The sequence below is a fragment of the Ursus americanus genome, chromosome 32, assembly GCF_024610735.1.
Source record: "Ursus americanus isolate L20-20 chromosome 32, mUrsAme1.1.p, whole genome shotgun sequence".
Classification (NCBI taxonomy): Eukaryota; Metazoa; Chordata; class Mammalia; order Carnivora; family Ursidae; genus Ursus; species Ursus americanus.
Window position 1 is genome coordinate 28,340,143 of NC_142158.1, and position 19,535 is coordinate 28,359,677.

A 19,535-nucleotide genomic window follows, 5' to 3' on the forward strand; every position below is an offset into this window, starting at 1 on the left:
CATAATTAATTTATTAAAAAGAATGGATCATATCATATAAAAAGCACTTCTGTTTTTCTGAGTCCTTTAATAATTTAGGGGATTCAAACATGCAGCTATGAATTAATTTCTTTTCATAAGTTAATGAGAGGATTTTTTTTCCCCAGAAACTCTGAGAAATTGAGGTTGAGTTAAGCTAAGAGAATAGATAGGGTATAGCAGTGAGTGACATATCACTGGTGGAGGGCTTCTAAAAGAATTGTTAGAACAAGAAGTTGTAATACTTGACCTTGGGATTTCAATCTCTAATAAAAGATGTGTTCCCCACTATGGCACATAAATTTTTAGACAAGGTATGTTATATGTAAGAGAACTTATGCATGTCTACTTTGAGGGGAAAGTGGGAAAGATTCAAGGAGAAAAAGCTGCCTGTGACTTAGAAGTAAGATAATAATTAAAAATTCAGACTAGGAATGGTAAATTTCACTCAGAGGTGCTCATGAAAATGTAAGTAACAGAACACAGGATTTGAGGCCAGTGAAACTACTCTGCATGATATTATAATGGCGGATACATCCCATTACACATTTATTCAAATGCACAGAATCTACATCAAGAGTGAAGCCTAATGTAAACTACAGACTTTGGGCGATAATAATCTGTCAATGTAGTGTCATCAATTGTAATAAATGTACCACTCTGGTAGGGGATATTGATAGTAGGGGAAGCTGTGCGTAGTTGGGACAAGGATATATGGGAAATCTGTGTACTTTCCATTCAATTTTGCTGTGAACCTAAAACTACTCTAAAATAAAGTGTATTTAAAAAACAACAACAACAACCCGCGGGACGCCTGGGTGGTTCAGTCAGTTAAACGTCTGCCTTTGGCTCTGGTCGTGATCCCAGGGTCCTGGGATGGAGTCTCACATTTAGCTCCTTGCTCAGTGAGGAGCCTGCTTCTCCTTCTGCCTGTCACTCCCCTTGCCTGTGTGCTCTCTCTCAGTTTGAGAAATAAATAAATAATGTTTAAAAAAAATAAAACAGAAAAGGTCAGCAATTAAGATATCAAATGTATGAAATAAAAATTTTAGTGCAAACAAAGTAGATCACCTGAAAATGCACACATGTCCTCAGGAAGAGTTTTTGGCAATAGGCTTTCAAATAAATGTTATATGAATTTAAATGACTCACAAGGTGAGAACCCAGGAATTTAGACATGGTGTGTGTGTGTTTGCACATGTGTGTGTGTGCACGTGTGTGCATGTGTGTGTTATTGAATCCCACGACCAGTGTTCCAGGAAAATATAAATGCTGACCTACTCAGACTCCTTCCCAATGAAATACTGAGGAAAACAAATATAATGGAAGCTGCGTTTTATTAAGGGGATTCATTCATAAGGTCTTCATATAATTTTAAAATAGAATTCAAATTGTTTCTTAAGAAAAGAGCAATTATTTCATTTTATCAGCTAAAAGTTAAAAGTGGATCACCACATGACATTACCGTAAACAAAGTTAGGTATAAGTCCTCATGATATTAAATTAAATGTGATTCTTAAAAAAAATTATTTGAGTTATTTGAATTATTTCTGACTTCTTACATAAAGTATGACTTTATTAATATTTATTATTAGTATCATACTATTTAAAAGATACATAATTAGAAAACCACATTTTTTCAGCAAATAATTTGCAAGAAAAATAGAGAACAGAGAAACTTCATATTAAAAAAAAAGAACTGAACACGTATCAACCAAATGTTAGGCTTTGTTTGGATGCATATTCAAACAAAACAACTGTTAAAAAAATTCTTTTGAGACAATCACAAATTTGAACACTGGCTGTATTAAGAATTTTTTTTTTCCTGATTTTAGGGGTGGTAATGGCAATGTTAAGTTTCTAAAAAGTCATTATATTTTAGATTTTCATAATAAAATATTCATCAAGAACATGACATGACATGTAAGATACCTTGAAAATAATCCAGTATATGTGTAAGAGTAAGTGGGTGGGTTTACAAAATTATCCATGAATTAATAATTATTAAAGACAGACTGTTGACACATGGCACTATTGTCTCTACTACTACATATAGTTGAAACATATAGTTGAAATTTTCCATAAGAAAATAATTTTCAAAAGTATTCCAGGAAAGACAAAGAAAAAAAGATACAGAAGAAGCTTTCTTTTGAAATTATGTTGGTTTTTAAGGTTTCCCTCATTTTTTCCCAATTAGGAAAATGGGAGTATCCAAATCCTCCTCCAGACCATAGACCTCCCAAAAATATAACACTAAAGAATATGTATGTCACAAGCAATAATAGCAAAGGAAAGCAAAGTAATGTTCACTATATTATTGGCTGACCTAAGCCCCAAATTTGCTAACATATACACTAATTTAATTAATAATGCAAAAATAAAAATGGTCTTTGAATACCAGTGTTGTGGTATATACCATACTATGTTCTGAATGTATTAAAATAATGTAAAAGTAGATACATTCATTGTCTTCACAGAATTTACATTCCAGTGGGAAGAAATATACATATATAAAATAATTCCACTAGTGTATAATTATAAACTCTAAGAATTCATAAAGGAAAAGAACAAGGTAACATAAGACTATGTTATTTGGTGTAAGTTAGAGGAGGCTTGAATAAATATCTGAGATGAAATAGACATTGTATAATATGTAAAGCAAAAAACTAATAATAATCCAAATAAAATAGAAATAATGGACTTGAACTATATGTTAGACCAAATGGACCTAATAAACATTTTAGTGATCTAAGTAACATTTTCAAAGAAAGGCATTCAGATGTCCAACTGGTACATGAAAAAGTGTTCAACATCCTTAATCATTAGAGAAACGCAAATTAAAACCACAACGAGATATCACCTCACAACTGTCAGAATGGCTATCATCAAGAAAATAAGAAATAACAAGTGTTGGCAAGAATATGGAGAAAAGGGAACCCTTATACACTGTTGGTGGGAATGTAAATTGGTTCAACTCTATAATATGGGGGTTCCTCAAAAAATTGAGATATCTGCACCTTCATATCCATTGCAAGTTTATTTACCATTGCCAAGACATGGAAAAATTTAAGTGTCCCCTGGTGATGAAGGGATAGAGTAAATGTTATACGCACACACACATATACACATCACACAATGGAATACTACTCAGCCGTAAGAAAGCACGAAATTGTGCCATTTGTGACAACATCGATAGACCTTAAATGCATTACACTAAACAAAATAAGTCAGAGGGAGAAAGACAAATAGCATACATTTTCACTTATATGTGAAATTTAAAAAACAAAACAAATGAAAAAATAAAACCAGACTCCTAGATACAGAGAACAGACTGACTGTTGCCAGAGGAGAGAGGGGTTGGGTGGTGGCCAAAATGGGTAAAAGCGTCAAGAGGAATAAACTTCCAGTTATAAAACAAATAAATCATGAGGATGTAATGTACAGCACAGGCCATTATAGACAGTAATACTGTATTCTTCGTGTGGTGACGTGGTAACTAGATTTATTACACTGATCATATCATATGCATATAAATATTGAATTACTAGGTTGTACACCTGAAACTCATATAATATTGTATGTTGATTATATTTGAATTAATTTTGTATGGTGACAGATGTTAACTAGTATTATTGTAGTGATCATTTCACAAAATATACAAATATTAAATCATGTTGTACACCTGAAAATAATATAATGCTATCTGTCAATTAAACCTCAAGATAAAGGAATGACTGTTTTAACTCTGAAAAAAATGTCTTGACAACAATATTTTGGATATAAAACCAAAAGCACAAGCAACAAAAGCAAAAATAAAGAAGTGGGACTACATAAAATTTTAAAACTTCTGCACAGCCAAACAATCAGCCAAATGCAAGGACAAACTATGGAATGTGAGAAATATTTGTAAACCATCTATCTGACAAGGGGTTGATATAAAGGTGCTCATACAAATCACGAACAAAGAAAACAAACTGATTTAAAAACAGGCAGAGGAGGACTTCCAGGGAAGAGGACAGAGTAGGAGGATCCTAAGCTCACCTCATCCCATGGATACAACTAGATAACATCCACGTCACTGTAAATAACCCAGAAAACCACCTGAAGTCTGGCAGAAAAGACTCTCCACAGCAAAATGAATAGAAGAGGCCACATCCAAGAAGCAAGGAAGGGCAGAGATGCTGTTGGGAGCTAAATGGACCCACAGGGCTGGTCCACAGGAGGAGGGATGCTGTGGGCTCCAAGAAGGGGGAGAAACAGAACTTCCCACCACGCACTCCAGGCATGTGGAACCCACACAGGGAAGACAAATCCCCATAACATTTGACTTTTAAAACCAGAATGACACAATTCTCAGTTCTTATATTCAGTAGGGCTTAACACCTAGAACTTTAAAAAGCAGCAGACTTGGCTCCTGGGGAGCCAGAGGGCAATAGGAAACTGGGTCCTTGCCCTTAAAGAGACAATACAGCACACAACCCTGTGAAGATACAGCATGCAAGCAGCAGTTTGAAAACCACCTGGGGTATACAGGAGGGAGTTTTGTTTACTAATCTCAGAGCATGTGTTGGAGTGGCAGGGATCTTTGGGAGACTTCTTCAAGAACAAAAGAGCTAGTGGGTACCATTTCTATCTCTTGCCCTCCACCCCAGACACACAGACACCTGTAGGAACCAGAGTAGCACCAATACTTGTTACCTAACTTGCTAACAGTGTGCCCCACCTCCACATTCTCCTATGGGCACACCCACTTCAACCAGACCTCAGCATCAGGATTCTTCCACATCAGACATATACAAACCTTGATAATACCTCACACCCTGTCCACCTTCTCATGTGGACCTGCCACCTGCAGGCAAGGAGAACCTCTGCAGATGACTGACCTGAAGGATAGAGCATCCAAAACACAACAACAGAATATACACATCACACACCAGAGACACTCCCTGAAGTGCCAGGCCCTGAACACTATATGGCCTCTTCATAAAGCCATTACTCTCAGGAGCAGGAAATATAGTGGACTATTCTAAGATAGAAAAGAAGGCAGAGGCTTAGACAAAGTGCCAAGATGGAGTACTTTATCCCAAATGGAAGGGCAAGATAAGGTCATGGCCAGAGATCTAAGTGAAACAATATACGTAATATGCCTGACGGAGAATTTAAAGCAACAATCATAAGGATACTCGCTGGACTTGAGAAAAGAATGGAAGACTTCAGGGAGGCCCTAACCACAGAGATAAAAGAGTTAAAAAAGAGTCAGAAATGAAAAATGCAGTAACCGAGATTGGAAACAGGATGGATGCAATGAACACAAGGCTGGAAGAAGAAGAGGAATGAATAAGAGATATAGAACACAAATCAATAGAATATAATGAAGCTGAACAAAAGAGAGAAAGAAGGATTATGGAACACAAGAACAGACAGGGAACTTAGGGAAATTCATGATTCCATAAATGCAATAACACTCCTATTACAGGGGTCCCAGAAGAAGGAGAGAGAGAAGAGGGGGCAGAAAATTTATTTGAGTAAATAATAGCTGAAAACTTCCCTAATCTGAGGAAGAAAACAGACATTTAGATCCAGGAAGCACAGAGAGCTCCCATCAAACTCAACAAAAGCAGCTCAACACCAAGACATATTGTAATTAAATTTGCAAAATATAGCAATAAAAAAATCTTAAAACCAGCAAGACAAGAGAAGTTCGTAACTCACTATAAGGCTAGCTACAGATCTCTCAACAGAAATTTAGCAAGCCACAAGAGAGTGGCATGATATAGTCAACGTGCTGAATGGGAAAAATATGCAGCCAAGAATATTCTATTCAGCAAGGCTGTTGTTCAGAATAGAAAAGAGATAAAGAGTTCCCCAAACAAATACTACAGGAGTTTGTGACCACTAAACCAGCCCTGAAAGAGATATGAAAGGGAGCTTTCTGAGTGGAAAGGAAAGACCAAAAGTGACAAAGACAAGCAAGGATCAGAGAAAATCTACAGAAACAATGACAAAACAAGTAATAAAATGGCAATAAATACATATCTATCAATAGTTACTCTGAATGTGAATGGACTAAATGCTGTAATCAAAAGATGTAAGGTGTCAGAATGGATTAAAAAAACAAAACCTATCTATATGCTGCCTACAAGAGACTACTTTTAGACCTAAACACAACTGCAGATTGAAAGTGAGAGGAATACAGAAACACTTATCATGCAAATGAATGTCAAAAGAAACCCAGAGTAGTAATACTTACAGCGGACTAACTAGATTTTAGTCCAAAGACTGTAACAAGAGATGAAGAAGGACACTATATCATAATAAAGGGGGAAATCCAACAAGAAGATCTACAAATTGTAAATATTTATGCCCCCAACAGGGGAGAATCCAAATATATAAAAAAAATAATAAACATAAAGGAACTAACTGATAATAATACAATAATAGTAGGGGACATTCATCAATGGACAGATCATCCAAGCAGAAAATCAATAAGAGACAATAGCTTAGAGTGACACACTGGACCAGATGGACTTAAGATATATATTCAGAACACTCCATCCTAAAGCAGCAGAATACACATTCTCTTCAAGGGCACATGGGACATTCTCCAGAACAGATCACATACTAGGTCACAATTCAGGCCTCAACAAGTACAAAAATGCTGAGATAGTATCATGCATATTTTCTGACCTCAATGCTATGAAACTGGAAGTTAACCACAAGAAAAAATTTGAAAAGGCCAAAAATTCATGGAGGTTAAACAGCATGCTACTAAACAATGAATGGGTCAACCAGGAAGCCAAAGAAGAAATAACAAATACGTGGAAACAAATGAAAATAAAAACACAATCATCTAAAACCTTTGGGATGTGGCAAAGTGGATCTAAGAGGGAAGTATATGATAATAAAGGCCTACCTTAAGAAGCAAGAAAAATGTCAAATAAACAACCTAACCTTATATCTATAGCAGCCACACCTAAAGGAAAAAGAACAGCACATAAAGCCTAAAGCCCAAAGCAGAAGAAAGTAAATAATAAAGATTAGAGCAGGAATAAGTGATACCGAAACTAAACTAAACTAAACTAAACTAAACTAAAATAAAATAAAATAAAATAAAATAAAATAGAACAGATCAAGGAAACCAGGAGGTGGTTCTTTGGAAAAATCTGTAAAATTGATAAACCCTTAGCCAGAGTTATCAAAAAAGAAAAGAGAAGGGACCCAAATCACAAATAAGAGATCAGAAATAACCAAAACCACAGAAATACAAACAATTATAGGAGAATACTGTGAAAAACTATATGACAACAAATTGAACCTGGAAGAAATGGATAAGTTCCTAGAAACATATTAACTACCAAAACTGAAACAGGAAAAAATAGAGAGCTTAAACAGACCTATAACCAGCAAAGAATTTAATCAGTAATCAAAAATCTCCCAAAAAACAGAAGTCCAAAGCCAGATGGCTTCCCAGGAGAATTCTACCAGACATTTAAAGGAGAGTTAATACCTATTCTTCTCAAACTATTCCGAAAAATACAAATGGAAGGAACACTTGCAAATTCATTCTATGAAGCCAGCATAACCCTGATACCAAAACCAGAGAAAAACTCCACTAAAAAAGAGAACTACAGGCCAAAATCCCTGATGAACGTGGATGCAAAAATCCCCCATAAAATACTAGCACACCAAATCCAACAGTACATTAAAAGAATCATTTCAATCATGATCAAGTGAGATTTATTCCTGGGCTGCAAAGGTGGTTCACTACCCACAAGTCAAACAATGTGATACACCACGTTAATGAAAGAAAGGATAAGAACCATATGATCCTCGCAAAAGATGCTGAAAAAGCATTTAATGAAGTACAACATCCATTCATGATAAAAATCCTCAACAAAGTAGGATTAGAGGGATCATATCTCAACATCATAAAGGCCATATATGAAAAAACCATTCCTAATATCATCTTCAATGGGGAAAAACTGAAAGCTGATCCTCTCTGGTCAGGAAGAAGACAGGAATGTCTACTCTCAGAACTGTTATTTAACATAGTACTGGAAATCCTAGCTATGGCAGTCAGGCACAGAAAGCCATCTAAATTGACTAGGAAGAAGTCAAACTCTCACTATTTGCAGATGACATGATACTCTATATAGAAAACACAAAAGACTCCACAAATAAACTGCTAGAACTAATACACGAATTCAGTAAAGTAGCAGGACACAAAATCAATGTAGAGAAATCTGTTGCATTTCCTTACACCAGTAATAAAGCAGCAGAAAAAGAAATCAAGGAATCAATCCCATTTGCAATTACAGCCAAAATAAGGTGCCTAGGAATAAACCTAACTGAAGAGTTGAAAGACCTTTACTCTGAAAACTATAAGACACTGATGAAAGAAATTGAAGATGGCACAAATGGAAAGACATTCCACGCTCATGGATTGGAAAAGGAAATATTGTTAAAAAGTCTATATTTCCCAAAGCAATCTACACAATTATTGAAGTCCCTATCAAAATACCAACAGCATTTTTTTCACAGAGCTAAAACAAACAGTCCTATAATTTGAGTGGAACCACAAAAGACCCTGAATGGCCAAAGCAACCTTGAAAAAGAAGAGCAAAGCTGGGGGCATCACAGATCTGGACTTCAAGGTATATTATAAAGCTGTAGTGATAAAAACAGTATGGTATTGGCACAAAAACAGACACATAGATCAATGGAACAGAATAGAAAACCCAGAAATGAACCCACAACTGTATGGTCAATTAATCTTTGACAAAGCAGGAAAGAATATCCAATGGGAAAAAGACAGTATCTTCAACAAATGTTAGAAAATTGGACAGCAACATGCAAAAGGATGAAATTGGATCATTTTCTTACACCACACACAAAGTAAATTCAGGATGGATTAAGGATCTAAATGTGAGAAAATAAACCATTAAAATCCTAGACGAAACATAGGCAGCAACCTCTTTAATATCGGCCACAGCAATAAATTAACAACACAAGAAACAGCAGGTGTTGAGGATACAGAGAAAGAGGAACGCTCTTATACTGTTGGTGGGAATGCAAACTGGTACAGCCACTCTAGAAAACAGCATGAAGTTTCCTAAAGAAGTTAAAAATGGAATTACCCTACAATCCAGCAATTGCACTACGAAGTACCCAAAGAATACAAAAATACTAATTTGGAGGGATACATGCACCCCAATGTTCATAGCAACATTATCAACAATAGCCAAATTATAGAAAGGCACAAATGTCCATTGATTGATGAATGAATAAAGAATATGTGGTATATATACACAATGGAACATCACTCAGTCATAAAAAAAATGAAATCTTGCCATTTGCAACAATGTGGACAGAGCTAAAGAGTTTATGCTAAGTGAAACAAGTTGGTCAGAGAAAGACAAATACCATACGATTCCATTCATATGTGGAATTTAAGAAACAAAATGAACAAAGAAAAAAGAGGAAACCAAAAAACAGGCCCTTAACCATAGAGAATAAACAGAAAGTTACCAGAGGGAAGGGGGGGTGGGCAGTTGGGTGAAATCAGCGTTGGGGATTAAGACTACACTTAACCATGATGGGCACTGAGTAATGTACAGAATTGTTAAATCAATGTATTACCCACGTGAAACTATATAATACTGTATGTTAACCATACTGAGTTAAAATTTAAAACAAAATAAATGTAGCTTTGAAGACCACAATTTAAAAATGGGCAGAGGAACTGAATAGATATTTTTCCAAAGAAGACATACAAATTGCCAGCAGTACGTATAAAGATATTCAACTTAGGTAATCATCAGGGAAATGCAAATCAAAAGTACAATTAAATACCAGCTCACACCTATTAGAATGATTGTTATCAGAAAGACAAGAGATAAGTTCTGGTAAGGATGTGGAGAAAAGGAAACCTTGTGCACTCTTGGAAGGAATGTAAATTGGTATGGTATAGCCACTATAGAAAGCAGTACAGAGGTTCCTTGAAAAATTAAAAATAGAACTACTGTATCATCCCGCAATCTCACTTCTGGGTGTATATTAAAAGGAAATGAAAACTGGATATCAAAGTAATATCGGCACTCCCATATCTTTTGCAGCATTGTTCATATCTTACCACAATAGCTAAGATATGAAAATATTCTAAGTATATCCACAGATGAATTGATAAAGAAGATGTGGTATATATTTACAATGGAATTCAGCCATGAATAAGAAGGAATACTGCCATTTGATTGAAAGTAAGACCGCATACTCACAACCAGTAGGTTATTCTAGGACACCCATACATTTTTTCCTCCAAGGAATAAACCTAATAAGACTCAGCTCTTTTTATTAGCAAACTTGTTTGTAAAGGCTGTTCTTATTTTGATTAAATTATCAATTAAAGATTATGTTCCCCAGTGAAATGTGGGAGCAAAGAATAGTTGTTTCTATGAAACACTCACTGGACAGAAGGAAGAAGACTCTGATCCTCTCATTAAAAGGATACCTGGCTGGCTTCCTTGGTGGAGCATGCAACACGTGATTACAGAGTTATGAGTTTGAGCCCCACATTGGGTATAGAGATTACTTAAAAATAAAACCTTAAAAAAAAAAAACAAAAAGAAGGAACCTTCTTGCATGGGACCAGGATGACAATGCTGACCTGTAAGAATGTCCTAAAATACACTCTACCACTTACCACCACAATAGGGCTTATGTTTCAACTAGAAAAATCAGAGCTCAATGTTTCCCTAAACTCTGAATCTGGTTTAATCTCTAGACCTACTTCTTGACTTTGCAGGGTCAAAAACAAATGGTTACATACAGAGAAGAAGGGCTCCCTGGACACCTAGCACAATTCCTTCCCATTTCCCCAAGAGTGTCACTCCCTCTTGACTCCCATAAGGAATGACAATGCCCATGCTGAGGAAGATGACAAAACCAGTACAAAACCTCTGACCACTGAGCATCTTGTTCAAGGCAGATTCAGACAATGACCTTGGGAGCAAAATCCTGAATGTCAGTATTTGTCCACACTTCATAGTGCCAATGTCTGATGACCTGCATCACAGCCTGGACTATGAAAGACAAAGGCATCAAGGAAGCCTCATTCTCCGTTCTGACCTTGTCCCGCAGAGAGAAGGACCTGCCATTGGTTACTCAGACCCATTAAGCAAGTGGGAGAGCAGGGAGGAGAGATGCCTGCTACTCATTGGCATCACCCTTCATAACCTCAGAGAAAAGTTCCCAGCCACATGTCTTAATAACAAAACCTGGAGACTGAGATGGAGACCACCATTCATGCTGGGCCCACATCAAAGGAGCCACAGTGTATAGTGACCTCCTTACCACCTGGGAAGAGAATGCTATCAGGAATCAACAATTCACTATGTTCACGGACAAGGGGAACCCTATCCTCTGAGAATCCTAGCTCAGCAATGCCATTAGGAGAATGTGCAGGAGACAAGGGGTGGGACGGTTGTGAGCTGGTACCCCAAAAAGGGACTCTAGAAGCAGAGGGAACTCTGCCGCTTATCCCCTGGGGTCCATGATATAAGAACAAACTGCCCCTTGTGCCACTCCACTGTGATGGGCTCTGGAGGGTGCTCCACACGGCAGGTATGGACATATTTCCACTGGGGCATCATCTGCAGCATCACCAACATCTGGAAGGTCCAATCCCTCTCCCTAATAAAAGAGGTGGATGCAAGGATAGCTCTCTGCACCCCATGCGCATGAGGATGTTTTTGAGAGGTGTGCATGTCACTCAGGCTTGGCCAATCAGAATCTTTCCTGAAATTGTTCAAACTTTGGTAGATACTGTAGAATCACACAATGGAAACAGACAGACACATGCACACACAGAAACAAAGATGAGATAAGATGAGAGACAATGAGAAAGAGAGATGCAGACAGTGGAGAGAGAGGCAAAAAGAAACAGAGATAAAGGATCCAGATAAATAATGACAACAGTACAGATAGAAACAGAAAGAGAGACAAGCAGAGAGGCGGTGAAAGAGTGAGAGACACAACAGGGACAGAGATGCAGAGACAGACATAAAAAGATGCAGAGACACCCCTATGTTGACTGCAGCATTATTCACGATAGTCAAGATATGAAAGCAGCCCGTGTGTCCATTGATAGATGAATGGATAAAGAAGGTGAGGCATATATATATATATATACATATATAATGCAATATGACTCTACCATAAGAGTATTAGATCTTACCATCTGCAACAACATGGGTGGATCCTGACAGTATTAGATTAAGTGAAATAAATCAAAGAAAAACAAATACTGTATCATTTCACTTATATGTGGAATCTATAGAACAAAACGAATGAACAAAGAAACAAAAAAACAGAATCAGACTTGTAAATACAGAAGACAAACTAGGGATTGCCACAGGAGAGATGGATGGGAGGATAGGCAAAATAGGTGAAGAGGATTCAGAGGTACAAAATTCCAGTTATAAAAGAAGTAAGTCATGGAGAGAAAAGGCCAATATAGTCGATAATAAGGTGACAGATGGTGACTACACCTATCGTGGTAGCATTGAGTAACGTGCAGAATTGTCAAATCACTGTGTTCTACACCAGATACTAACATAACATTGTATGTCAACTATCCTACAACAATAAAGAAATAAAATATAATAAAAAGATGCAGAGAGACACACCGAAAGAAATATAAGGGACAAGGAGAGACACACAGAAAGCAAGGTGCACACACAGAGATAAAATGGAAACAGAAGAGAGAGATGAAGATCTCACCGAATGTCTAGATCTCGTCACTTCTGAAATCAACTTGACCCCAAACCTCCTTGTAACAGCAACAAAATAACCTTGAGTTGGGTTTCTGTCATGTGAAACCACAAACAGTACTTTTATTGCTAGTTATACTTTTTCAAAATAAAAATGGACCTTGATCAATGTGATTTGCCAAGACATATTTGAAACATCACTGTGGTTCTCTGTGGCACCAGCGCCCACTATATCTGTACCTGGATAATTCCACTATCAGCTTACACACACTATACTCACCAACCCTAAAGAGGGGCCGGCACACCCTTAGGCCATTGCACTGAACAATGCTAAATACCCATGAAGGATGTGACTATTGAATTGATTTTCTATCTTCTCTGCCTGCTTGTCACCTGGCACCCCGGATGCCTCTAGTCTCCCTTCAAGGAGCAGTATGTCCTTTCATTCTGCTCTGGTTTCCTGCCTCTACCCAGTTAAGAAAACACAGGATACAGCGAACTCAAAATCATGTAAAATCTCTACATTCAGCTAAAAGGCTTCAATGAGCTCCTCTTGCACAATCGGAGGAGGAAGAATGGAGACAGAAAAGCCCTTGGGGCTGGAGTACATGCTGCTGGCAGGGAGCGCACAGGCAGAGGCTCCGAGGCCAGTGCAGAAGCAGCATCACAGCCACATCCTTGGGGCAGGGGTCACAGGGGGTGACCGGGCGACTGCACCAGAGGCACTGTAGGACTCTGATCTATGTGGGGGACAGGTGGTCAGGCAGCTGGGAATTCTGGACAAGGAGAGGCAGGCATTACAGGAGACAGAATCCCAGGTATCCTCAGGCGTCAGCGCAGGAGCCCTGTCGAAAAGAGAGTGATCAGCCCAGGGGACCCTGAGGGACGTGCTCTCTCCCCTCCTCTCAGGGCCACTGCGGCATCAGAGAAAGCTGAGGTCTAGGACATATTGTCATCACCTCCCCCAATATCTCTGTAAAGGTGAAATCAACTCAAGGGAACATGGCACTCCAGCTGCACACAGATATGTGCCAGCCAATGGAGCAGCTGTGACCCTTTAGGGGGATATTAAGGTTTTAATAAGTGTAATGATAACTCACCTTTTCGCACCACTAGTAGCCTTTCATTTCTAAATTCACACAGGCAGTAGCTACCAATACGTAACACAACGTGGGCATCATCCTGGTGTCTAGCACCCAAGATGTGGCTCTGGCTCCAAGTTTCACAGAAAGATACCACCAAAGTTATGGCTTGGTGCTGGAGAGCAACTCTGGATCTGCTACAGAAACTGGGCAAACGTCTCCCCTAACTCTTGTCCTCTGTAGCAGGGACTAGGCCCTGAACTGAGACCATTGTGCCCAGTGCACTCACCTCATGATCTTCCCTCTCTCACCTGTGCCCAAACCCCCACTGAATCAGAGCAGAAAAAGTACCTGTTGGGGGAGACCCACGAGGTCCTGCAAAAAGAAGTGAGAGAAAAAGGTCTCATTACACAAATAGCCAGTCTCACACTCACCCCAAAGGGAGGTGAGATAAACAACTTAATTGGAATTTTACTTTCTCCCTACCCATCAACCACAAGAGCTTAACTGCCCTAAGCTAAAATCCCCCAAAATGAATGACGCGGTCCCTAGAAGGAAGGGAAGCAGATGCTCTGACCCTCTGAAATCTTTCAGAAAGGAGCCAGTGAGACAATGATGAACTGTAAGAAAGCCCTAGAACATACTCCACCTGTTACCTCTGTGATAAGGCTCCTTTTCAACCAGTAACATCAGATTCCAAAGCCTCCCCCTAGGTTGTTTCATGTCCTCCCACCACCAGTCCAGCCTCCTAACTTTCAGGGTCAGAAGGAAAGCGCTACATCTAGAGGTCAGCGCCTCCACCCCCCACCCCCACCCCCCGAGCAGAGGGCCTCAGGCAGAGCCCTTCTTCCCCATTTCCCCAGAGTGCCTTACCTTTCTGGCTCCTGTGACGGATGATAAGGCCCAGCCCAAGGAAGATCAGCCCCAGCACAAAGCCTCCGATGCCACTCAGCATCTTGCTCCGGGCAGATTCAGACTGTGCCCCTGGGGAGCAGAGCCTGAGTGTCAGCGTTGTCCCCACAACCCACAGGGTCCCTTTGGGGAGTGTGAAGTCCAGTCTGAGGCAAAGGAGGTACAGGTGCCAGGGGAAACTAGTGCTTCCTTCTGAGCACCCCTGGGGGAGGGAAGGACCCACTAAGAGATCCTTGCACAGGGTGGGTATGTGAGAGAGAGGGGGAACCTGAAACCCACTCCTCCAGACACACCCATAACCTCAGACTCCAAGACCCCAGTCACCAGCCAGAGGAGTAAATGCTTCAGAGCTGCAGGGCTGGGTTGTGGGGCCAGGTGTGGAGAACAATCTCCCTAGTATCTAGAAAGACAGTGAGATCAAGAGTCTTCTGTTGCCCCTGCCATGGGACAAGAGGCTCTCATCTCCTGGGATAGCCAACTCAGCCGCACCATCAAGGATGAGGAATAGAATGGGACGGGCGGGACGAAGCTCTGTCTTGTGCGGCCCACAGTGAAAGGAAACAGACTGGCCCTTACGCCACTCCACCGTGATGGGGCTCTGGAGGCTGGGATGCTCCACATGGCAGGTGTAGACATCTCCTCGCTGGGGAGTCATTTCCAGCATCACCAGGATCTGGAAGGTCCAGTCCCCATTCCTAATAAGTGGAGTGGACACGACACCAGCTGTCTCTTCCTGGTCATTTCGAAACCACCGAACTTTGATCTGGCCTGGGTAGAAATCTGTCACTGAGCAGACCAGCAGATTGTGGTGGTTCAGAACCTCCGTCCTAGATGGGGTGATGGTCACTGTAGGTTCCACTGAGGGGAGTAACAGACAAGAAAAGACACTGAGATGTGAGACTACACGGCAAGTCTCCCCGTACAAGAGTCCTCTCTTGGTACCAGGGTGGAAAGATCCCTGGATTCCAAGTCTTGGATTAGGATCTGAGCTTGGCCACTTTATTAGTTTAAAGAAACACATGAGTCCGCTTACTTTTCATTCTGATGAAATAACAGTAATCATTCTATGAATGTTATTCTGTCGATACTAACTGACAAAATGAAGCATTTTTAAATTGTAGATTGCTGTATTACACAGGACACTTTTCATAACATTTTTAAAAATAAAATTAATAAATCAGGACTTCTTTCCTTCCACACCTATTGACATATAACATGGTTGCTAATCCCTAACACCCAAGGTAGTTAGTTGTGAAATTAAATGGCATAATACAGATGGTGTGTGATAAGGTATTTGTCTAGAAATAGGTGCTTATTGTCTAGAAATAGTTGCAAGTGGGGCGCCTGGGTGGCACAGCGGTTAAGCGTCTGCTTTCGGCTAAGGGCGTGATCCCGGTGTTGTAGGATCGAGCCCCACATCAGGTTCCTCCGCTATGTGCATGCTTCTTCCTCTCCCACTCCCCCTGCTTGTGTTCCCTCTCTCGCTGGCTGTCTCTATCTCTGTCAAATAAATAAATAAAATCTTTAAAAAAAAATAAAAAGAAATAGGTGCAAGTAACTTGCAGAATGTCTACCCCTGAAGTGTATGGTGATGCCTGGAGGAGGGGATGCTGAGGGACGGAGGATAGGCAGGGTTCAGGCCAAAGGAAACCTGAAACAGTTTTTATTCAAAAATTTAATAGCATCAATTTATTGACTCTAAAACTTCAGCTCTTTCTAATTTGACATTTAATGAGATTTTCTAAGAACTTAAAATTCTGCCTTAAACACCATTCAAATATTGTTTAAATTTTAATAAACACTTCTTTCTTAGACTTTGCATTCACAAACTGTAACTTAAGACCCAAGTCACAAGGTTTACATTAAAGCATTAAGCAAAATAATAAAGACTGCTACAGTCAGACTTTAAGGTTTATTTAGCCTTCTATTTTCTCTTGAGCCTAAGTGGACGGGCAGCCGAATACATTTATTCATTAATTCCACAGAGGATTGCACTCACACTAAGTGCCAGTCGCCCTGTCAGGTACTAGGCAGACAAGAATAAGGCAGTTCCTCGCCTCAAAGAAGTCCAGGGCCAGTGACAGCCGTTTAAGAAACAATTAAGATGAATCACAATCTCAAACCAAAAAGTGAAATTTGGCATGCCACGACCCTAACGTATTTACCACGTGTGCAAGGTGCCCTCCCCCCCCCACCAGGCCCAGACCCCTAAGCTTCGCAGGGGCCAGGACTTCTCAGTGCAGGACCCGGGAGGGGACAGGGGGCTCACTGGGCTCCGCTTAGCGAAAGGTGGGGAGGGAGAGACCACTGTTAAGTAGGGGGCCGGGGAGGCTCAGAAGTGGCAGAAACAGCAGAGGAAGCGCAGCCTCACTGCCTCTGCAGGGAATGGCGGAGGTCTGCGGGGTCGGTCCCCCAGCTCGGCCCCGCGTCCCCGCCCCTCCGTCGCCCGACGCGCCCCGCCTCCCGGTCCCCGCGCGAGAGGCCGCCGCCAGCCGGCTGGGTCCCGCCCCTCCCCGCGCGGAGACTCCGCAGGCGGAAGGGGGCGCCGCGGGGCGCGAACGGCCTGGCTCACCTCGCCGCTGCAGGATGAACCTGTCCTCAATCTGGTAGTTGTGTCTGCACACCGTGTCCACCTCGGCCCGCTTCCGCTCCATGAAGTCCTTCTGCTGGTTCAAGTACTCAGCGATGGGCCGCCCCAGCTCCGTCACCGCCCGGTGCTCCCCCACGTCGTCGTCGTAGTGCACGTACTCCTCCCGGTTATAGATGTATCTGTTCAGGTACCGCACCCGCTCCGTCCCGTTGGTGAAGTAGCACTCGCACTTAAACTGGAGCACGAAATCCTCTGCGGGGAATCACCGCGGGTCAGTCAGATCTCCACCGCTTAGACCAAACCACAGCCACCAGCCCGGCAGGCCTTGTGCTGCACTACCAGGCGGCCTGATGAACCCAAAGGCCTCCCACCTTGGATGCCTGTCACTCAGGCCCTGAGAATCCTCTTTCCCAGGCCAGCCTGCCCTCCTCCCAGGGCTTCCAGAACTGCCTTCACACAGGAATGGGAGGGAAGAAAGCCTCTCTCTAGGGACAAGCCCTGGGACCTGTGAGCCCTGCCTGAGCTTAGGACTCAGTAAAACAGGGCAGTCGGGTTGATTTTACATCCGTCCCTGTACTTGGATCAGGATGTTCTCGCATGAAATCCCATTTCCTTTAGAACTCCGGAGAACCTCAGAGACAAGTGTCCACTAAGCACAAGAGTTCAAGGGAATGAGGAGAGAGGTGCAGAATTGAGCTTGACCTCGTCTGACAAGCATATTCTCTTAGTCCCCTGCAAGGGCCTTCCTTCTAATGCCTGAGTTTCCTTCTAATACACTGAGTTTCTGTCACACCCACCCAACTGCAGTGTGAGATTTGCTCACTCCTGCAAAGCTAAAAGGAACACACACCTTCCAAGTCCTAGAGAGAAACATTTTATTCATGGAAAGAACACAGTCTTGAGATTGAGATAAAATAGATTCCAATTAAATCCTGCCACTTACCAGCTTGGGTATGTTACTAAACAGAGTACCCATATCATACATATAATTTGTAAAACAGAAGTCATAATCCCTACACATAGGGGTGTTAGGAAGATCCAGAGAGAATTTATATTATACGAATCCTGTGGCTGAAATGGTTTCTAGGTATGTGCTATTTCTCTTCTCTACATTCTCCTTTCTCCTAAATTCAGTCCACCATCAACTCAAGTCTCTGAATCCCACACAAGTTACTATCTGACCATAAACTAGTGAAACTTGAACTTAAGTCTCAAAGTCTCTGGGCATTCAGTCAGCTTCACTCAAATACCAAGAGTTTCTGTCCACACGCACTCCACTCAGAATCAGGAATGTACAATCCTTTTTGTCAAATACCAAGACTACAGAGACCAGTGCTGCCCTACATTTCTCCAACACAGAATCCCATAGGTGTAAACTAGACAAGGTCTTAGGGGACCCTGAAATGAAAAACCCTGCTGTGATTCTTATTTTCTTATTTTCAAAATATTCTTATTTTCAAAAATAACCCAAATGTCACTTTGTCCCGTCAGTGGTAGCAGATGGACACTTCGCTTCCTGCTCCCCATTATAACATCCCCAGGATGGATTGAGCCCATGGGATGGGGAATGTCCTCATCCTTAGAAGTGGAAATGAGAACGTAACAGAGCTGTCTACCCCAAAGAGAGGAAACCTGTGATAAAAGACTGTATTCTGAGATCACAGAACCTTCCACACTCCAGCCCAAAGGTTCTTCAGAGCCTGTTCCCCAGAGCTCCGGCTCGGGGAGCAGGTGCCCTGCACTTACGTGGAGAGTCTCTGCCCTCAGCCGCTGGGATGCTCAGCAGCACCAGGATCATCATCACAGCTGCTGTCCAGAGGCCTCTGGGGATCCACGGAGCCGTCTTCCCAGACGTCACTGGGAACAAAGGAAAAAAGGAGTGGTAGTCAACACAGCTCCTACCTGGTGGCTCTCAAGTACTCACTTCAGAGAATAAAAACCTGTGACTCTTCCATCCACAGTAGGATTGGAGAGTCCTTCGGAAGGAAACCAATCAGCCTTGGAGCTGACATACCTCATCTGTCTCGGGGCAGACATTTTTTGATGAAGGTTCTCAGTTTTTATGAAGGTTCTCAGTCCTAGGTTCAGAATCCCTAGGAAATGAGCCAATCAGCACTGGAGCTGAAACACCTCATCTGTCTCTGGGCAGACATTTTTTATGAAGGT

At 41.2% G+C, this 19,535-nt stretch overlaps 1 protein-coding gene across 1 annotated transcript; it reads right to left on the bottom strand.

Moving 5' to 3' along the window:
- Window positions 1-1,338: 1,338 nt before the first annotated feature.
- On the bottom strand, window positions 1,339-19,306 carry LOC123794091 (HLA class II histocompatibility antigen, DQ beta 1 chain-like). Its single transcript, XM_087858126.1, has 6 exons — window positions 19,116-19,306; window positions 17,352-17,621; window positions 15,356-15,637; window positions 14,741-14,851; window positions 14,219-14,242; window positions 1,339-13,630 (listed from the first exon to the last, which is right to left on the bottom strand). Exons 1-6 carry the CDS (start codon window positions 19,168-19,170, stop codon window positions 13,617-13,619), a joined length of 756 nt encoding a protein of 251 aa, XP_087714252.1. The 5' UTR covers window positions 19,171-19,306; the 3' UTR covers window positions 1,339-13,616.
- Between the last annotated feature and the right edge of the window lie 229 nt (window positions 19,307-19,535).

Coding starts and splice junctions, on each gene's coding strand:
- LOC123794091 (XM_087858126.1), bottom strand. CDS start 19,170: ATGATGATCCTGGTGCTGCTGAGCATCCCAGCGGCTGAGGGCAGAGAC. Junction 17,622..19,115: donor TGAGGGCAGAGACTCTCCAC/GTAAGTGCAGGG, acceptor GATTCCCCGCAG/AGGATTTCGTGCTCCAGTTT. Junction 15,638..17,351: donor GTTCATCCTGCAGCGGCGAG/GTGAGCCAGGCC, acceptor TACTCCCCTCAG/TGGAACCTACAGTGACCATC.